The sequence below is a fragment of the Piliocolobus tephrosceles genome, chromosome 11 (genome assembly GCF_002776525.5).
Source record: "Piliocolobus tephrosceles isolate RC106 chromosome 11, ASM277652v3, whole genome shotgun sequence".
NCBI classification, from domain to species: Eukaryota; Metazoa; Chordata; class Mammalia; order Primates; family Cercopithecidae; genus Piliocolobus; species Piliocolobus tephrosceles.
In genome coordinates, this window is record NC_045444.1 from 92495300 (window position 1) to 92518062 (window position 22763).

Sequence of the window (22763 nt, forward strand, 5' to 3'; positions counted from 1 at the left end):
GAACCCAGGAGGCGGAGCTTGCAGTGAGCCGAGATCGCACCATTGCACTCCAGCCTGGGCAACAGTGAGACTGTGTCTCAAAAAAAAAAAAAAAAAAAAAGAAATAATAAATAATAAACTCAATAAAGAAGCTGGCCTTCTATCAGGAAGTTGATGCTGTAGTGACCCGTGATCATGCCACTGCATTCCAGCCTGGGCGACAGACGGAGACCTTGTCTGAACAACAACAAAAAGAATCAGATTGAACTTCACTTCCTTAAAGTAAGATAATATTTTGAATTTTTTTTTTTTTTTTGGAAAGCAGTCCCACTCTATAGCCCAGGCTGGAGCACAGTGGCATGCTCTCTGCTCGCTGCAACCTCCTCCTCCCGGGCTAAAGCCATCCTCCCACCTCACCATCCCTAGTAGCTGGGACTATAGGCGCACGCCACAACACCTGGCTAATTTTTGTATTTTTTAGTAGAGATGGGGTCTCACCACGTTGTCCAGACTAATCTCAAATTCCTGACCTCAAGTGATCTACCCACCTCAGCCTACCAAAGTGCTGAGATTACAGGTGTGAGCCACTGTGCCCAGCCATGTTTTGAAATTTTAAAATTCAATTTAGTACTTTAAATGTGTATTTCAGTTAAAAGTAATAACCAGGAGGGGCAGTGGCTCATGCCTGTGATCCCAGCACTTTGGGAGGCCAAGGTAGGCAGATCGCTTGAGGTCAGGAGTTCAAGACCAGCCTGGCCAACATGGTGAAACCCCCATCTCTACTAAAAATACAAAATTGGCTTGGCATGATGGCAGGCACCTATAATCCCAGCTACTTGGGAGGCTGAGGCAGGAGAATCGCTTGAACCAGGGAGGTGGAGGTTGCCGCGAGCCAAGATTGTGCCACTGCATTCCAGCCTAGGTGACACGGCAAGCCTCCATCTCAAAAAAATTGGGAAAAAAAAAAAAACCCCACAATTAAAATATATATAAAAAACAAAATTCTGTTATATAAATATGTATTTATATATACACAACAGATACTACATATATTTGTTTATATAGAAGATATTTTATGTTTATATATGTATAACAGAATTCTGTAATCAGTTTAGAAAATATAACTTTGGATTTTTGAAACATTTTATAGATATAAACTAAGAAGGCCGGGCGCGGTGGCTCAAGCCTGTAATCCCAGCACTTTGGGAGGCCGAGACGGGCGGATTGCGAGGTCAGGAGATCAAGACCATCCTGGCTAACACGGTGAAACCCCATCTCTACTAAAAAATACAAAAAACTAGCCGGGCGAGGTGGCGGGCGCCTGTGGTCCCAGCTGCTCGGGAGGGTGAGGCAGGAGAATGGCGTAAACCCGGGAGGCGGAGCTTACAGTGAGCTGAGATCCGGCCACTGCACTCCAGCCTGGGCGACAGAGCGTGACTCCATCTCAAAAAAAAAGATATAAACTAAGGTATTACTGTACTAAGGTTTTCACCATTACCACCAAAATGGTAACATGCCAAAATTTCTAAAATATCAGATAACTCTACATTTCCGATATACAGATTTTCATGAATGGAATATTATATAAACATGATGAATCATGTTTTCAAAAGAATCTTGAAGAACACAGGGAAATGGCTATGGTATACTTCTGAGGGAAAACTAGAAAACTCAAACTATTGTCATGAGAATTAATGTAATTAATTAATAATTAAGACAATGTCATGAGAAAGTGGTCATAATTCAGTGATAAATGGACAAAAGCATTTATGGAAATAAACGAAAATAATGTAGACAGCATGATCTCAATTTTGCTTTTTAATATAAACACATGGCTCGGTGGAAAATTTATACGCACACACACATACACACACACACAAAGACTAGAAGGAAACAGAATCAAAATGTTAATAGTGCTCATTCTGTCTTGTGAATGGCAACATGAAGATTTTTCCCTTCTCATTTGTATATTTTTAAAATTTTCCACAATAAACAAGTATCTGCATTATAAACAGAAGGAATTTTTTCTTAAAAAAAATCAATGTAATAAAATACTTGCACAAATAATCTGTGAGGTAATGTAAATATTCACAGAAAACAGACTGAAAAGGCCAGCTACAGTGGCTAACACCTCTAATCCCATTCTAATCCCAACACTTGAGACCAGCCTGGGCAATATAGGGAGACCCTCATCTCTACAAAAAAATTTTTTAATCAGCTGAGTACGCTTTCACGTGCCTATAGTCCCAGCTACTCAGGAGGCTGAGGTGGGAGGATCATTTGAGCTCAGCAGTGAGTTATGATCGCACCACTGCACTCCACCCTGGGCAACAGAGCAAGACCCTGTCTCTAAAAACAAAAAACGAAAACCAACACTGAAAAGAAACTCAAATAACACAAGTAAATAAACATAAAATACTACTTTTGTAGTTAAAAATCTATAAATGTTACTTTTAAATAGCATGAAATTCCTAAGCATTGTATTTTTTTTTTTTTTAAGCCAGGTAACATTCTCAAATCTTTTTTTTTTAATTAATTAATTAATTTATTTTTTATTATACTTTAAGTTCTAGGGTACAAGTGCATAACGTGCAGGTTTGTTACATATGTATACTTGTGCCATGTTGGTGTGCTGCACCCATCAACTCGTCAGCACCCATCTCAAATCTTTAATGAATAAATTCTAATCAAACTTCAGCAAACTTTTAGCAATGCTTTAATTTTACTGTTAGCTCATGGCAGTATTATTTTGACACCTGCAGCACTTTAACAAAGCAAGAAAACCAAAACACGATGCTTAAATGTTTGCGACTTAGTGGCCATCTCCCATTGTGCCTCAACTATCCTCTCACAAAATAAAGAAAGCAAACTGAGATGAGTCCCTTAAGAATAGGTTGCTGTGGCTCTAACCTGGTTCGACTGCACGCAGCTCTCCGCAGTTCTTGTATTAACTGACCAGTGCATTCTGGTTCTTTACTGGCCGCCTGCAGCAAAGCTTTCCTAAATGTATGCCGGCATTTCTTTTGACGAGATTCTGCCCGCTCCAGGCGGCACAGGTGCTTATATTTCTGCTGAAAGTAAGTGCAAAGTTGGGTCACCCTGGAGCTCCTACTCTCCGCATCATCATCATCTGACCTGGAAAGTGCAGGGAGAGAAATGAAAAATTGGTTACACATTAGGCTCGTTTTAGACAGGGAAAAAGAGAATTAGGAAGTGTGGCCGAATGCACAAGTTTAAAACTTTTGTGGCATGTGAGCACATACTTCACACAACTACAGTAAGAGAATTCCAACAGAGCTGAAATAAGTACAGTATTTCAACAATAAGGACAGAGTTAATCCAGTGCTTTCAGAAACAGCCTTCTTAGCGCGGCATCAGTAGACACTTAATATGCCAGTGTCTTCTAAATTTTAAGTGATTAGAGACTCTAGAGGAAAAAATTCATTTCTTTACCTTTACTTACTAAAATGTCTGAGTAAATGACATGACAGTTATGAGGAAACAAACAGCATAATTTCATAAAAGACAGGTCATACCAGAAATAGGGCAGCAAATTCTAACAGTTTATTATCTAAGAGCTGCCCTTTTAAACATTCTGGTTTTTAACTACCTTTTTCTTGCTAACCACCTAAAGAAATTTGGTTGTAGGGATAGCATCGATTCTACCATTTTTTTTTTTTCCCGGGTGGAGACGGAGTCTCCCTGGAGTGCAGTTCATGCGATCTCGGCTCACTGCAAGCTCCGCCTCCCGCCACCACGCCCAGCTAACTTTTTTGTATTTTTAGTAGAGACAGGGTTTCACCATGTTAGCCAGGATGGTCTCGATCTCCTGACCTCGTGATCCGCCTGTCTCGGCCTCCCAAAGTGCTGGGATTACTGGCGTGAGCCATCACGCCCAACTTTCTACCATGTATTTTTTTTTAACTATGGAAGTATCCTAGACAGCATTTAATAAGTCAGGGATTACATACAGGATTTTCCATCACATGCTAATAATGTGATTAACTGGTGTCCTGGCTAAATGCTACGTGGAAGTGATGCTGAAGGAACATCTAAGCTCAACAAGAAAGAGTGATGAGGTTAGTTAGCCATGTCTACCACCAGCAAGGTTTAAAAGGACACTTTTTTATGAAACAAATGTGATCTTACTTTTTACTGTTAGGGATAATGCACACTTGAAAACTGACCTGTTATTTTAGCTTCTTTCTCTTCTATCATAAGTAAATACCACACATGTGACACCATGGACTATATATTATCTTACCAATCTTCTGCTATTCATTGCTTGGTTTCTCTTAAGTGATATTATTATTCTTTCCTTCAGCATAGCCTATAACAGGCTACTCTATAAACTTCTACTTAGTATCTCTCCTAAGAAGCACATTCTCATCAGTATAGTTTTTACTACAGATCTACAAATTGAAGGATTACTTCAATCTTTTCATTTATTCAACATTCAACACTTACTGTTTATCTATTATGCTCAGCACTACAGAAGAGAGACCAACATTTCAAAGAGTTTGCAGTGCAATTTAGACAAGATAAACACTTACCAAAAGTTAAAACAATTCAAAAAAGAATAAAATCAGTAACAAAAAAAGTGGGGCAGACAGGCCAATGATTCAAACATCTGACCACAAATCAGAAAAATCTGTGAGCACTTAAAAGTTTCAGCCTCCTAGGAACTACCCCAAATCTACTGAAACAGAAATCTCCATGGTATAGGCCCAGGATTCTTCATTTTGAATTTTTCCCTGACCTCTGACAGGAGGTCTACACTTGCGAGTTCTCGTAGAGCTAGCAAGTGTGATAAATATCTTTCACACAAGACAGAAAACAGTAAAGTATCACAACAGAGGTCAGGGTAAGGTGTTACTGAAGTTCACTGGAAAGACAGCTGGAAGGCCTGGATGCAGTGGCTCACGCCTGTAATCCCAGCACTTTGGGAGGCCAAGGTGGGCAAATCACTTGAGGTCAAGAGTTCTACTAACATGGCAAAACCCTGTCTCTACTAAAAATATAAAAAGTACCCAGGTGTAGTGGTGTATTCCTGTAATCCCAGCTACTCAGGAGGCTGAGGCAGGAGAATCATTTGAACCTGGGAGGTGGAGGTTGCAGGAAACTGAGACAGCAACAGTGCACTCCATCCTGGGTGACAGAGCAAGACTTTGCCTCAACAACAACAACAAAAAAAACCAAAAAACTCTGCTGGAAGAAAAGAAAGGCTTTGCAGAGGAGGTGACAGCAGAAATGAACCCTGAAGAAAGAGGACCTCACACAAATAGAACACGTAAGCCAAGATACAGAGATAGACAGGATGGTGAACAGCAAGAATGTAAGTAGCTTGGTGTGGCTAAGGTAAGGGGTCTATAAGGGAATAATGATAGGTAAGGTTAGCTTTCTAAACTTAAATATCAAATTAAATAAAGGGTTTAACCTTTATTCCACAGGCAAAGCAGGAGACTTGTAATTTTTTAAATTTTGTACTCCTAACTGCTAAGCTTTTTAATTGTTAAGAAAACACAATAACAGAGGTGTGCCATGACAATGATTACAGTCAGCAGCAGATATAAAATCAATGGAAGAAAGAGAGAAGAGTAAAACTCCGGGAAAGAGTTAACAAGGATCCATCCTAGGATGGAAGGAGGAGGATTGGAGAGCGTGAGGCAATCTGCATGCATAAAGACATGTATAAAGACAAGCTTTGTCAGCTGGCAAGGACCAGGGAAGGGACAATAAGCAGGCGGCAGTTACCACCAGCAAAGACTGGGAAGAAGAACAGTAACATAATGTATAAAACAAGGAACTAAAAATACAAAAAAATTAGCTTGGCATGGTGGTGCCTGTGGTCCCAGCTGCTTGGGAGGCTGAAGCAGGAGAATCACTTGAACCCAGGAGGCAGAGGTTGCAGTGAGCCAAGATCACAAGCCACTGCCCTCCAGCCTGGGCGACAGAACAAGACTCCATCTCAAAACGAAACAAAACAAACAAACAAACAAAAACATATAATGGCCATTATCATAATTGAACTAACTCACTTTGGTGACTCAATATGAAGGATTAGAAAGTCAATGACTCAATGGCTCAGAATCTGCATAACTAGGAAAATAGAAGTCTCATTCCTACAAAAAAGGAAATGGAGAGGAAAGGCAGGTCTTGAAGGGAAGGCAAAGCTTGGGTCAATAATCAGTTGCCCAAATTGTTACTTTAAAAAGATGCGCCTGCGCCCCTGCCACCGCTATCACCACCTCAGTGTCCCCTGGCTCCAGTCCCGCACTTAGGACAGCACTGCCACAGCTGCATGGCCCTGCCTGCCTCCTGTGCTGCGCAGCCGCTGCGTGTGCCCCAGATGGCGCTTTACCCCTAGGACTGGCTTAAAATAGCTAAGTGATCATCATGGCTGATGAGAGGCAGGACTGGATTGCAGCTCCGACTGGGACAGACAGAGCAGAGTGCAGAGGCTCGCATAGTGAATTTTAGCTCCAGAACAACTGCAAGAACAAACCAGGAATCCCAAGAGGACCCACAGATCCTCTGAAGGAAGTGGACTGCTCCTGCAGGACCTGGAGACATTCCAAACACTGTGAGTGCCCAAACTGCAGAAGTAGGAAAGGGAGATCCTCTGCTCCGAACACACACCGGCGCTGGGGAAACTGAAGGTCTAGTTTACAGAAGTTTCCGACCTTACCTGGAGTTGAGTCAATTTAGAGAGCTGAGCAAAATACAGGGGTAGAGGAAGCAGCGGGAAAGGTTCCGGGAGTTCACTGGGTCCCCAAGCAGGTCATTCCTGCCTGGCATCACAGAGATCTTTAGGGAGAGCAGCCAGAGGCATGGGGAAAATGCCAAAGGGAGAAGGAAATCTCCAGCTGAACTTTGTAACAATCTGAACTGGGTGAGAAGCCTCCTGGCCAGAATGTTGGGGAGGCCACGAATCCTGTGTGCAGACTCCACAGGTGGGGAAGGAACCAAAGCCCTTTTCTTTCGCAGCTAGGAGGCAGGTAGCCTGGGGCAAGTTCTCAAGCCCTCTCACCCTGGAAACAGACTGGGCTATCAGACTGGGCTATTAGGTGGGGCATGGTGGGAGTGAGGGTGGCTCTTCAGATTGTGTGGGAGCTGGGTGAGGCCTATGACTGCTGGCTTTCCCCCACTTCCCTGACAACCTACGTGATTCAGCAGAGGCAGCCATAATCCTCCTAAATACACAACTCCATTGACCTGGGAACCTTTGCCTAGACACATTGTCACCAGGTTATCCAAAGTTAAGACGAAGGAAAGAATCTTAAGAGCTGTGAGACAGAAGCACCAGGTAACCTACAAAGGAAAACCTATGAGATTAACAGCAGATTTCTCAAGAGGAACCCTACAAACTAGAAGGGATTGGGCCCTATCTTCAGCCTCCTTAAACAAAACAATTGTCAGCCAAGAATTTTGTATCCAGCAAAACTAAGCATCATACGTGAAGGAAAGATACAGTCATTTTCAGACAAACAAATGCTGAGAGAATTCACCATTACCAAACCACCACTATAAGAAGTGCTAAAAAGGAGCTCTAAATCTTGAAACGAATACTGGAAACACATCAACACAGAATCTCTTTAAAGCATAAATCATACAGGACCTATAAAACAAAACTACAAGTTAGAAAGTGAAACAAAAAAACAGAAAACCAAAGCACACAGGCAACAAAGAGCACAATGAAAGCAATGGTACCTCATATTTCAATACTAACATTGAATGTAAATAGCCTAAATGCTCCACTTAAAAGATACAGAACCACAGAATGGATAAGAACCCACCAACCAACTATCTGCTGCCTTCAGGAGACTCACCTAACATATAAAGATTCACATAAACTTAAAGGCACAGAAAAAGGCATTTCATGCAAATGAACACCAAAAGCAAGCAGGGGTAGCTACTCTTATATCAGACAAAACAATCTTTAAAGCAACAGCAGTTAAAAGAGACAAAGAGGGATGTTATATAATAGTAAAAGGCCTTGTCCAACAACTGCAGAATACATACATTCTATTCAACAGCGCATGGAACTTTCTCCAAGATAGAACCATATATTAGGCCACAAAACGAGCCTCAGTAAATTTAAGAAAATTGAAATTCTATCAAGCACTCTCTCAGACTACAGTGGAATAAAACTGGGAATCAACTCCAAAGCGAACCTTCAAAACCACGCAAATACGTGAAAGAGCATTGGGTCAAAAACAAAATCAAGATGGAAATTTAAAAATTCTTCAAATTGAACAACAATAATGACACAATCTATCAAAACCTCTTGGATACAGCAAAGGCAGTGCTAAGAGGAAAGTTCATAGCCCTAAACGCCTACATCAAAAAGACTGAAAGAGCACAAACTGACATTCTAAGGTCACACATCAAGGAAGCAGAGAAACAAGAACAAACTAAACCCAAACCCAGCAGAAGAAAGGAAATAACCAATATCAGAGCAGAACTAAATGAAACTGAAACAAACAAACAAAATACAAAAGATAAATGAAACAAAAAGCTGGTTCTTTGAAAAGATAAATAAAATTGATAGGCCATTAGCAAGATTAACCAAGAAAAGAAGAGAGAAAATCCAAATAACCTCAATAAGAAACAAAACAGGAGATGTTACAACTGATACCACTGAAATACAAAAGATCATTCAAGGCTACTATGAACACCTTTATGTACATAACTAGAAAACCTAGAAGACATAGATAAATGATAAATTCCTGGAAAAATACAACACTCCTAGCTTAAATCAAGAAGAATTAGATACCCTGAACAGACCAATAACAAGCAGCAAGATTGAAATGGTAATTTAAAAATTACCAACAAAAACCATTCCAGGACCAGACTTATTCACAGCAGAATTCTACCAGACATTCAAAGAAGAATTAGTACCAATCCTTTTGACACTATTCCACAAGATAGGGAAAGAAGGAACCCTCCCTAATTCATTCTATGAAGCCAGCATCAACCTAATACCAAAACCAGGACATAACCAAAAAAGAAAACCATAGACTGATATCCCTGATGAATATAGATGCTAAAACCCTTAACAAAATATTAGCTAACCGAATCCAACAACTTATCAAAAATATAATTCACCGTGGTCAAGTGGGTTTCATACCAGGGATGCAGAGATGGTTTAACATAAGCAAGTCAAGAAATGTGATACATCACATAAACAGAATTAAAAACAAAAATCACATGATCATCTCAATATATGCAGAAAAAGCATTTGAAAAAATCCAGCACCCCTTTATGATTACAACTTTCAGCAAAATTGGCATACAAGGGACATACCTCAATATAATAAAAGCCATCTATAACCCACAGCCAACAAAATACTGAATGGGGAAAAGTTTAAAGCATTCCCTCTGAGAACTGTAACAAGACAAGGATGCCCCCTCTCACCACTCCTCTTCAACACAGTACTGGAAGTCCTAGCTGGAGCAATTAGATAAGAGAAAGAAATAAAGGGCATCCAAATCAGTAAAGAGGAAGTCAAACTGTCACTGTCTGCCGACGATCTGATCGTTTACCCTTGAAATCCATTAAGACTACAGAAAGCTCCTAGAACTGATGAAAGAATTCAGCAAAGTGTCTGGATACAAGATTAATATACGTAAATCAGTAGCTCTTCTATATAGCAACAGCGACCAAGCAGAGAATCAAATCAAGAACTCAATCCGTTTTATAATAGCTGCAAAATAAAATAATAATAATAAAATACTTAGGAATATACCTAACAAAGGAGGCGAAAGACCTCTACAAAGAAAACTACGAAATACTGCTGAAAGAAATCATGGATGACACAAACAAATGGAAACACATCCCATGCTCATGGATGGGTAGAATCAATATTGTGAAAATGACCATACTGCCAAAAGCAATCTACAAATTCAACATAATCCCAATCAAAATACCACCTCATTCTTCACAAAATTAGAAAAAACAATTCTAAAATTCCTAAGGAACCAAAAAAGAGCCCACATAGCCAACACAAGACCAAGCAGAAACAACAAATCTGGAAGCATCACACTACCTGATTTCAAACTATACTATAAGGCCACAGTCACCAAAAAAGCATGGTATTGGTATAAAACTAGGCACATAGACCAATGGAACAGAATAGAGAACCCAGAAATAAATTCAAATATTTACATCCAACTAATCTTTGACAAAGCAAACAAAAACATAAAGTGGAAAAAGAACACCCTTTCAACAAATGGTGCTGGGATAACTGGCTAGCCATGTGTAGGAGAATGAAACTGGATCCTCATCTCTCACCTTATACAAAAATCAACTCAAGGTCAATTAAGGACTTAAATCTAACACCTGAAACTATAAAAATTCTAACATTGGAAAAACACTTCTAGAGATTGGCTTAGGCAAGGAGTTCATGACAAGAACCCAAAAGCAAATGCAGTAAAAACAAAGATAAATAGCTGGGATGTAATTAAACTAAAGAGCTTTTGCCCAGCAAAAGGAACAGTCAGCAGAGTAAACAGACAACCCACAGAGTGGGAGAAACTCTTCACAATCTATATACCTGACAAAGGACTAATATCCAGAATTGACAACGAACTCAACAAATCAGTAAGAAGAAAACAAACAATCCCAATAAAAAGTGGGCTATGTTCAGCTGGGCGCAGTGGCTCACGCCTGTAAGTCCAGCACTTTGGGAGGCCGAGGCAGGCAGATCACGAGGTCAGGAGATCGAAACCATCCTGGCTAACATGGTGAAACCTCGTCTCTACTAAAAATACAAAAAATTAGCCAGGCATGGTGGTAGGCGCCTGTAGTCCCAGCTACTTGGGAGGCTGAGGCAGGAGAATGGTGTGAACCCAGGAGGCAGAGCTTGCAGTGAGCCGAGATGGCGCCACTGCATTCCAGCCAGGGTGACAGAGTGAGACTCCATCTCAAAAAAAAAAGTGTGCTAAGGACATGAATAGACAATTCTCAAAAGAAGACAAACAAATGGGCAACAAACATACGGAAAAATGCTCAACATCACTAATTACAAATTTGATTTGCAGGGAAATGCAAATTAAAACCACAATGTGATACCATCTTACTCATGTAAGAATGGCCATAATCAAAAAATCAAAAATCAGTAGATGTTGGCGTGGATGTGGTGATCAGGGAACACTTCTACACTGCTGGTGGGAATGTAACTAGTATACAGCCACCATGGAAAACAGTGGGGAGAGTCCTTAAAGAGCTAAAAGAAGAACTCCCATTTGACCCAGCAGTCCCATTACCAGATATCTACCCAGAGGAAAAGTCATTATGCGAAAAAGATACTTGCACACACATTTATAGTAGCACAATTCACAACTGCAAAATCATGGAACCAACCCAAATGCCGATCAGTCAACGAGTGGATAAAGAAAACTGTGGTGTGTGTATATGTATATGTATGTGTGTGTGTGTGTGTGTGTGTGTGTGTGTGTGTGTGATGGAATACTACTCAGCCATAAAAAGGAATGAATGAATGGCATTTGCAGTGACCTAGATGAGACTGGAGACTATTATTCTAAGTGAAGTAACTCAGAAATGGAAACCCAAACATCCTGTGTTCTCACTGATAAGTGGGAGCTAAGCTATGAGGACCCAAAGGCATAAGCAAGATACACTGGACTTTGGGGACTTGGGGGGAAGGGAGGAAGGGGAGCAAGGGATAAAAGACTACAAATAGGGTGCAGTGAATACTGATCAGGTGATGGGTTCACCAAGATCTCACAAATCGCCACTAAAGAGCTTACTCATGTAACCAAATACCACCTGGACCTCAATAACCTATGGAAAACGGAAAAAATAAAAATAAAAAAGATGCTATTACTGCAGAATGGAAGGACTAAATCAGTGCTTCTCAAGTTAAATGTGGAAAGACGCACTTGGATGCGAAGCATGTTACATGATTATACAATTTTCTAAAGCTTATTCATAATTTCCATACTTATTCTATCACAGACCAGTAATAAGCAGTTTGTAGACTGACACAGGTCCACAGGCCATCCCTTGCAAGGACATAATTTAGAACATCTCCAGGATGCTTCCCATTTCTAAGATCAATGACAATGATATTTCAAACCTGGTTGCTGATGAAGAGTAGGGAACTGAGAAGAGAAAGGCCAGTTTCCCTTCATTTAGCAGTGACAAAACCTGGCACCTAGTGCATTCTCAGTATGTGTTTCTTTCCTTCCTTCTTTAACTTTCCATATCTGTGAAATGAGATATACCTGACCTACCCCCCAAGATTGTTAAGAAAAAGGAGAGAAATGATACCTGTGAAGTGACAATATAAATATAGATATTGTTATTACTAAAATGTTATTAACAACCCTAAATACAGAGCAGCAAATTCTACACCTGATATTCTAAGATTCCAGGCTTGTCCATAATCTCAAGGCATAACATAACATAATTTCATTCTCCAAATGAAATTCATTTTAATTTACTTTATTAAGACAACCAAACAGCAAAATGGTAATACCTCTTATAAACAGGAGAATCAGAAAGAGGCACACATATTAAGAAAAATAATGAGTTTAGTTTTAGAAATGCTGAATTTAAGGTATTGACCAAATACGTGATGAGAAATATCCAACAAGCAGTTCAAACTCAAAAGATTTATCGTTAGACATGAGTAAAAGATTTAGGAGTCATTCAGGCCGGGCGCGGTGGCCCACGCCAGTAATCCCAGCACTTTGGGAGGCCGAGGCGGGCGGATCATGAGGTCAGGAAATCGAGACCATCCTGGCTAACACTGTGAAACCCCGTCTCTACTAAAATAACTGGGCAAGGTGGTGGGCGCCTATAGTCCCAGCTACTCCAGAGGCTGAGGCAGGAGAATGGCGTGAACCTGGAAGGTGGAGCTTGCAGTGAGCTGAGATCATGCCACTGCACTCCAGCCTGGGTGACAGTGCGAGACTCCGTTTCAACAAAAAAAAAAAAAAAAAAAAAAAAAAGATTTGGGAGTCATTCACAAAAAGATAACAAGTAAACCCAGTTAGAATGGCTATCATTAAAAAGACAAAAAATAACAGATAATGGCTACAAAGTGGAGAAACGGGAACTCTTACACACTGTTGGTGGGAATCTAAATTAGTACAACCTCTATGGAAAACAGTATAAAGATTTCTCAAAGAAGTAAAAATATAACTATAGAACTACCATTCAACCCAGCAATCCCATTACCAGGTATCTACTCAAAGGAAAATAAGTCAATGTATCAAAATGATATCAGCACTTGTTTTTATAACAGCACTATTTAGAATCACAAAGAATAGAATCAACCTAAGTGTCCATCAGTGGACAAATGGATAAAGAAAATGTGTTGCATGTATACACAATAGAATGCTATTGAACCAAAAAAAATAATAAAATCACATCTTTTGCAGCAACATATGTAGAACTGGAGGCTTCTGTGAAACAAGCCAGGCACAGAAAGACAAGTATCACATGTTCTCCCTCATAAGTGGGTACTAAAAAACATGTTCACATAGACGTAGAGAGTGGAGTGACAGATGAAGAAGACTCAGAAGGTTGAGGGGGTGGAAGAGGGGAGGATGATGACAAATTGGTTAATAGGTACAATGTATGTCATTCAGGTGATTGGTACCCTAAAAGCCCTGACTTGATCACTACACAATCTATGCATAACAAAACTGCACATGGCTGGGCACGGTGGCTCACGCCTATAATCCCAACACTTTGGGAGGCTGAGGCGGGAGGATCACCTGAGGTCAGGAGTTCAAGACCAGTCTGACCAACATGGAGAAACCCCGTCTCTACTAAAAAAAATACAAAATTAGCCTGGTGTGGTGGCACATGCCTGTAATCCTAGCTACTCGGGAGGCTGAGGCAGGAGAATTGCTTGAACCCGGGAGGTTGCGATGAGCTGAGATCGCGCCATTTCACTCCAGCCTGGGCAACAAGAGCGAAACTCCGTCTCAAAGACAAAACAAAACAAAACTGCATATGTACCCCATAAATGTGTAAAAATAATATGGAAATAAAATTACTAGTCATCTGTTTTATTCTATTTTGATCTGTTTATTAGAATATTTGTGGTATAGCCAGGTGCGGTGGCTCACACCTGTAATCCCAGCACTTTGGGAGGCTGAGGCAGGTGAATCATGATGTCAGGAGATCAAGACCATCCTGGCTAACACAGTGAAACACCGTCTCTACCAAAAAAATACAAAAAATTAGCAGGGCGTGGTGGCGGGCACCTGTAGTCCCAGCTACTCAGGAGGCTAAGGCAGAATGACGAGAACCCAGGAGGCGGAGCTTGCAGTGAGCCGAGATCGGGCCACTGCACTCCAGCCTGGGTGACAGAGCGAGATCGTCTCCAAAAAACAAAAAAAAAGAATATTTGGAGTATTTGAGGTATAAAGATGAATACATTGTGTTCTTCTTTGACCTTGAGGGTAAAAAAAGTTACCTGATAAAACTTTTAAAAGAAAAAAAGAGAAAGAAACACTTGACAGCATATGGTAGTTTAGAACACTAAGAAAACTTACCATTCTAAAGCAACTACATACTAGGTAATATATATTTATGAATGCATTGTTGATCCCAATAGGAAGTAGAGGAGATCTCTTCCCCTAACTGCTCATCAAAAAGTAAATAAACGTTAAATAGAAAAAACCTGGGCCAGGCACAGTGGCTCACACCTGTAATCCTAACACTTTGGGAGACCTAGGTGGGAGGATAGCTTAAGCCCAGGAGTTCGAGAGTGGCCTGGGCAACATAGCAAAACCCATCCCTACAACAAAATGCAAAAATAGCCGGGCGTGGTGGTGCATGCCTGTAGTCCCAGCTACTCAGGAGGCTGAGGTTGGAGGATAGCTTGACCCTGGAAGGTCACTCCAGCCTGGGTGACAGAGTGAGACCCTGTCTCAGAAAACAAACAAACAAATGAACTCAAAACTGAAGCTAAAGGTAGAAGCAGAGAGAAAAAGAGAGGAGGCAGGCTGATTTCAAAGTACTTGCTGATATAAATTATCATCCTAACAAGTTAATGTAGCTAAATTTGAGTTTCCAGGATAAGTCCAAAACCTATAAAACCAAGGATTACCATGCAAATAAGTAGGTAAGCCACTTTGTGTGACAAAAAGAAAAAACATGATAAATGACAGACTCACACTTACAAGGACCCCAAAGGTGGGACTTATGACACACAGAATATAAAAGTTGTGTAAGAAAGGTATAAAGGGGCTGGGTGCGGTGGCTCACGCTGGTAATCCCAGCACTTTGGGAGGCTGAGGCGGGCAGATCACTTGAGATCGGGAGTTTGAGACCAGCCTGACCAACATGGAGAAACCCTGTCTCTACTAAAAATACAAAATTAGCCAGGCGTGGTGGTGCATGCCTGTAATCCCAGCTACTTGGGAGACTGAGACAGAAGAATCACTTGAACCCGGGAGGCAGAAGTTGTGGTGAGTCAAGACTGAGCCATTGCACTCCAGCCTGGGTGAGAAGAGCAAAACTCTGTCTCAAAAAAAAAAAAAAAAGAAATGTATAAATGATGTTCCAGCTATGGCTTAGTTTCTCAGTTCTGGGCGTCAGTGACACGGCCTCAGAATTTTATTTAATAAATAAACTCTGAAAAATAAAAAATTATTTTAAACCAAAATTTCATGGATATTTTACCCAAAATAAAGGAAACAAGGCAATGATGTCCATCCTCACTCTTTCTATTCAATAATTTACTGAAAATCAGTCCAGAAGGCCAGAAAAAGCAATACGAGGCATAAAGATTGGAAGGAAGTAAAACTGTCATTCACCAGGACATGACTGTTTACAGAGAAAATCATAAAGAATTTACCCAAAAAAGTTAGAATAAGTAAATTATCAAAATTGCAATATATATCAACAATTCAACCTAATAACAAACTATTTCTACATATAAGTGGCAAACAAATGAAAAATAAAATCATAAAAACAATTCAGTTTACAACAGCATTGAAAGCAAAATACTTTGAAATAAATTTAATAAAATATATGCAAGACTGTCACACCAAAAATTTAACTCTAATGAAGACAATTTTAAAAGACTTAAACTAGAGCAGTATCCCATATTCATGGATTGGAAGACTTAATGTTGTTAAAATGTAAATTCTCCACAAATCAACTTATAATAAAAACCACAACCACAATAGTATTGTTAGTGGAAAATGACAATTTGATTCTAAAATTTGTGTGTAAAAAAAAATACCTAGAATAGTCAAAATGATTGTGAAAAATGACTATGTTGTAGGATTCAAACCACTGAATTTCTACAGGTACTCTATAACCACAATTAACTAAGTAAATAAGTCTGGAAGTAGTCTAAAAACGTAAAAATTAATCAATGGAACAGAAAAGACTTAAGAAATAGGTTCACACCTAATATGCTGAATTAATTTGTCACAAAGGCACCACAGCAAATAAATAGGAAATAAAAGTATTTTCAACAAGTACTTTTGCAACAACTAGATAGCCATATAAAAGAATAAACTTTGGCCGGGGCAGTGGCTCATGCCTGTAATCCTAACACTTTGGGAAGCCAAGGTGGGCAGATCACCTGAGGTCAGGAGTTTGAGACGAGCCTGACCAACATGGGGAAACCCCATCTCTACTAAAAATGCAAAATTAGCTGGGTGTGGTGGCTCATGCTTGTAATCCCAGCTATTCAGGAGGCTGAGGCAGGAGAATCACTTGAACCCACGAGGTGGAGGTTGTAGTGAGACAAGGTAGAGCCATTGCACTCCAACCTGGGCAACAAGAGCAAAAACTCCATCTCAAAAATAAAAAATAAAAAACTTTGACCCCAACCACAGTACACACAAAAAATTATATAAAATGGGTCACAGACATAAATGTTAAAGATAAGCTAAACCTACAAAGTTTCTAAATACAACAGAGGTGAAAAACCTTCACAACTTCAGAATGGTCAAAGATTTTTAAAGTAGTATACAGAAAGTAGTAATCATAAAAGGAAAAAATGTAATAAACTGGACTTTTTTAGTATTAACAACTTGTACTCATCAAAAAAATATTATTAACAGGCCAAGTGAGGTGGCTCAGACCGATACTCTCAACGCTTTGGGAGGCTGGGGTGAGAGGATCACCTAGGGCCAGGAGTTTCAGCCTGGGTAACATAGCAAGACCTTGTCTCTATTATTTAAAAAATAATAATAATAATCTTCAAAAATAAAAAAAGATATCCTTAACAAAATAAAAACTCAAGTCACAGACTAAAAGAAAACACTCTCAAAACATATATGTAGGCCAGGAATGGTGACTCACGCCTGTATTTGCAGCACTTTCGGAGGCTAAAGCAGGAGGATCATTTAAGGCCAGGAATGTGAGACCAGCCTGGGCGACATAGAAAAACCTTGTCTCTACAAAAAATAAAATAGGCAGCTGAGGCGGGAGGATCACTTAAGCTCATGACTTTGAGTCTGCAGTGAGCTATGACTATACCACTGCACTCCAGCTTGAGCAACAGAGTGAGACCCTGTCTCTAAAAAAAAACAACAAAAATATATATGTACCAAAGACTTGTACCAAAATATATAATTAACTATGACAAATCAATAATTTTTAAAAAATGTATTAGAAAGGGGGCACAAGTCTTGAAAAAATCATTTCCCAAAAAAGACATTTGAATGGCCGATAAACACATGAAAGGTAAACATCACCAGCAGCAAAATGCAAAGTAAAATGACAATAAGAAACCATTTCACACCTCATTAGAATACCTAAAACTAAAAAGACTGACCACCAAATGTTGGAGAGGATATTGAGAAAATATAATTCTTATACATTGCTGGTACAAGTATAAAATTGCACAAACACTTCAAAAACTATTAAACTTCTTGTGAGGTTAAATATCCATCTGGAGTATACTCCATGTTGCCATTGAAAAGAATATATATTCTACTATTCACACACAAATAGGCTGAAAGTAAAGAGACAGAAAAGGATATACGTGCAAACAGCAACTAGAAAAGAGCTGGAGTAGCCATGCTAACATCAAGACAAAGTAGACTTCAAAACAAAAAATGCCACTAGAGATGAAGAGGGGGTATTTTATAATGATGAAAATATCAATACTTAAGAAAAATACAGTAATTACAAATATACATGTACCTAACAACAGAGTCCCAAAATACATGAAGCAAAAATGGACAGACTTGAAGAAAGAATCAGACAATTTAACAGTAATAGTTGGGAAACTGCAATATCCTACTCCAAATAACAGAATAAAATTGAAGATCAGCAAGGAAATTGAAAAACTGAACACCATAAAACAACTAGATCTAAAAACATTCCACCCAAGAGCAGAATACACATTCTTCTCAAGTGCAATATAAAAGATTCTCTACAAGACCATAAAACAAGTCTCAATAAATTTGAAAGGACTAAAATTATATAAACTATGTTCTCCAACAACAAAAGGCCGCATATTGTACAGTTTATATGTGAATATATATGAAATATAAGTGGTCAATAAAATTGACAACCCTTTAACCTACACTAACCAAGAAAAAAAGAAGAGTAATAAATTAGGAATAAAAGAATATACATTATCTAACTTAAAGAAAGAAAAATGAGGCCGGGCAGGGTGGCTCACCCCTGTAATCCCAGCATTTTGGCAGGCTGAGGTGGGCAGATCACCTGAGGTCAGGAGTTCAAAACCAGCCTAGCCAACATGGTGAAACTCCATCTCTACTAAAAATACAAAAATTAGTCAGGCGTGTGGGGCGCATGCCTGTAGTCCCAGCTACTCGGGAGGCTGAGGCAGGAGAATCACTTGAACCCAGGAGGTGGAGGTTGCACTGAGCCAAGATCCAAGATCACTCCAGCCTGGGTGACAGATTAAGACTCTGTCTCAAAAAAAAACAAGAAAGAAAAAATATTATAATGGAATGTTATTTTTAAAAACTGTATGCCAAAAACTTAGATAAAAAATGGACAAGTTCCTAGAGAGGCACAAGCTTCTGAATCTAACTTAAGAAAAAACATAAATAAACCTATAACAAAGAGTAATCACAAAACTTCCCACAAAAAAAAGCCCAGGGCCAGGCATGGTGACTCACACCTGTAATCCCAGCACTTTGGGAGGCCCAGGCAGGCAGATTACTTGATGTCAGGAGTTCAAGACCAGCCTGGCCAACATGGTAAAACCCCATTTCTACTAAAAATATAAAAATTAGCCGGGCGTGGTGTTACATGCCTGTAATCCCAGATACTCAGGGAGCTGAGGCAGGAGAATCACTGGAACTCAGGAGGTTTAGTGAGCCTAAATCGCACCACTGCACTCCAGCCTAGGTGACAGAGTGAGACTGTCTCAAAAAAACAAAGCCCAAGACCAGATGGCTTCACTAGTGAATTATAATAAAACATTTAAAGAAGAATTAACATGTTAGATATAAATGCAATAATAGCCTTCCTTCCTTTCTGTTGTAGCCCTCAGTGGTAGGGCTGTCAAAATGGGCAAGTGCATGAAACCTGGGAAAGTGGTGCTGGTCCTGGCCAGCACTATTCTGGCTGAACGCGAAGCTGTCATCGTAAAGAACATTAATGATGGCACCTCAGACTGCCCCTACATCCAGGCTCTCGTGGTTGGAATTGATCGCTATCCCTGCAAAGTGACAGCTGCCATGGGCAAAAAGAAGATTACCAGGATGTCAAAGATCGAGTCTTTTGTGAAGGTTTATAACTACATCGTCTTAACGCCTACAACGTACTGTGGATATCCCCTTACACAAAACTGTCATCCACAAGGATGTCTTCAGAGATCCTGCTCTTAAACACAAGGCCTAGTGGGAGGGCAAGGTCAACTCAGAGAGAGATACAAGACGGGCAAGAACAAGCGGTTCTTCCAGAGGGTACATTTTAGATGTTTTGTTTCTGTCTTAAAAATTAAATAAATAAATGCAGTAATATAAACAATAACATTAAATTCAAATGGTCCAAACACTCCAAATAAAAAGCAGACACTGTGAGAGTAGATAAATTAAATGGGCAGGAATGAAAGGAAACTGTTATAGGTTCTTAACGTGAAGTGGTTTAACACTTGAAGGTAGACTGTGGTAATTAAAGATGTATAAAAAAACCCTACAACAGCCACTACAAAAACAAAGCATATGAGTACAGGTAATAAGCTATGAAAGAGATAAAATACAATCATAAAAAATAATTTAAAAAACATGGAGAAAAAAACAAAGAATAGACAAGACAAATACAAAAGACAGTAAATTTAAACCCAATAATATCAATAATCATATTAAATTTAAGTTGTCTAAATATTCCAAATAAAAAGCAGAGATTGTCAGAGAAGACAGAAAAGCAAGATCCAGTAATACATTGCCAACAAGAAACTCATTTGAAATATAAAGATGCAAACAGGTTAAAAGCAAAAGGACTGAAAAAGATACCAAGCTTTCACTAATCAAAAGAAAGATGGAGTGGCTATATAAGGAAAGATCTTAGAGAAAACACTGTTACTGGGATATAGAGGACCATTTTATAATAATAAAGAGGCTACTTCATCAAAACAATCTTAAATAATTATGCATCTAATAACAGAAATACAAAATATGGGAAATAAACAATGACAGACCCAAAAGGAGAAATAATCAAATTCACAAAGAGAGATTTCAAGATCCTCTTCTCAGTAATTGATATAATGACTTGACAAACATCACCACAGATGCAGAAGACATGAACACTATTAACCAACTTGACCTAATTTACATTTATAGAATACTATATTCAAATGTGGTTTCTGATCACAGAATTAAACTAGAAATCAGTATCTGGGAAACCCCAAAATACTCAAAAACTAAATACCATTTCTAAATAGCCCATGGATCAAACAACAAATCAAAAGGGATATTTACAAAGTATTTTGGGTCTGGGCACAGCGGCTCATATCTGTAATCCTGGCACTTTGGGAGACCAAGGCGGGAGGATCACTTGAGCCCAGGAGTTTGGGACCCCATCTTCATAAGAAAATAAAAAAATTAAAATTAGCCAGGTGTCTCAGTCACTCAAGAGGCTGGCGTGGGAGGATCTCTTAAGCCAGGAGGTCAAGGCTGCAGTGGGCCGTAATCACGCCACTGCACTCCAGCCTGAGTGACAGAGTGAAACCTTGTCTCAAAAAAAAAGTATTTTTAACTGAATAAAAACAAAAATGTCTTATTAAAATTTGTGGGACACAGCTCCAACCAGCGTTTACAGGGAAGTGTATAACATGAAGAGTCAATATTAGAAAACAATCAAGATCTCAGTCAACTGTTTCAAGCTGTCACCTTAAAAACTACAAAAAGACAAGCAAATTAAACTCAAAACAAGCAGAAGGAAATAATAGGAATTAGAATACAAAGCAATGAAATTAAAAACAACAATAAAGAGAATCAAAGAAAGGAAAAGCAAGATTAAAAGGTGGCTCACGCCTGTAATCCTAGCACTTTGGGAGGCCGAAGCAGGTGGATCACCTGAGGTCAGGAGTTTGAGACCAGCCTGGCCAACAAGGTGAAACCCTGTCTCTACTAAAAACACAAAAATTAGCCAGGCGTGGTGGCGGGTGCCTATAATCCCAGCTACTCGGGAGGCTGAGGCAGGAGAATTACTTGAACTTGGTGGGTGGAAGTTGCCATGAGCCGAGATCGTGCCATTGCACTCCAGCATGGACAACAAAGCGAGACTCCATCTCAAAAAAAAAAAAAAATCCTTTAGGGCTGGATACAGCAGCTCATGCCTGTAATCCCAATACTTTGGGAGGTCAATGCAGGAGGACTCCTTGAGGCAAGGAGTTTGAGACCAGCCTTGGCAACATAGTAAGACCCTATCTCTACAAAAATTTTAAAATGGTAGCCTGCACCTGTCTTCCCAGCTACTCAGGAGGCTGAAGCAGGAGGATCACTTGAGTCCAGAGAGTCAAGGCTGCAGTGAGCTATGATCTCACCACTACACACCAGCCTGGGTGATAGGGTAAGACCCTGACTCAAGACAAACAAACAAAAAAATTCCTTATGGTACAATCCTGCATTAGCAAAAAACTCACAAAAAGGTTCTTTAGGCACAAACTTGGTGGCCAGACCACCGTCAGTTTTTCTTTCAAAAACTCAATGAACTAATTGAGGTATATGGAATGGCAACACCCTCTTGAAGATATAATGAACAGCCTAGGTAGGGCCAATTTTCCTTTTTTTTTTTTTTGAGATGGAGTCTAGCTCTGTCACCCAAGCTGGAGTGCAGTGGCGCAATCTTGGCTCACTGCAACCTCCGCCTCCCGGGTTCAAGCAATTCTCCTGCCTCAGCCTCCTGAGTAGCTGGGATTAAGGCATGCACCACCATACCCAACTAGTTTTTGTATTTTTAGTAGAGTTGGGGTTCCACCATGTTGGTCAGGCTGGTCTCGAACTCCTGACCTCATGATCTGCCCACCTCGGCCTCCCAAAGTGCTGGGATTACAGGCATGAGCCACTGTGCTCAGCCAAGTAGGGCCAATTTTCTACAGCTCTCCATTTTTTACTACACTTAAACACAGCAAGGTACAACAAATGACAGGTAGTTGCAACAAGAAATTGGAATAAAGACGGAAGTTTAAAATACAGGACAGGTCAGGCATATTGGCTCATGCCTATAATCCCGGCACTTTGGGAGGCTAAGGCAGGAGGATCCCTTGAGACCAGAAGTTCAAGACCAACTTGGGTAACATAACAGGACCCCATCTCTACGAAAAATTTAAAAATTAGCCAAATGTGGTGGTGCAC

The 22763-nt window shown here is 39.8% G+C and overlaps 1 protein-coding gene and 1 pseudogene across 2 annotated transcripts in view; one reads left to right on the plus strand and one right to left on the minus strand.

The window, feature by feature from the left end:
* Nucleotides 1-22763, minus strand: part of INO80D (INO80 complex subunit D) — a 96271-nt gene that overhangs the window by 32434 nt on the left and 41074 nt on the right. For both annotated transcript variants that reach the window (XM_023219392.3, XM_026454612.2), the window contains exon 6: nt 2890-3114. In XM_023219392.3, the coding sequence (XP_023075160.1) occupies nt 2890-3114 (225 nt within the window). The remainder of the gene's footprint in view (nt 1-2889; nt 3115-22763) is intronic.
* On the plus strand, nt 19473-19913 carry LOC116418977 (annotated as a pseudogene).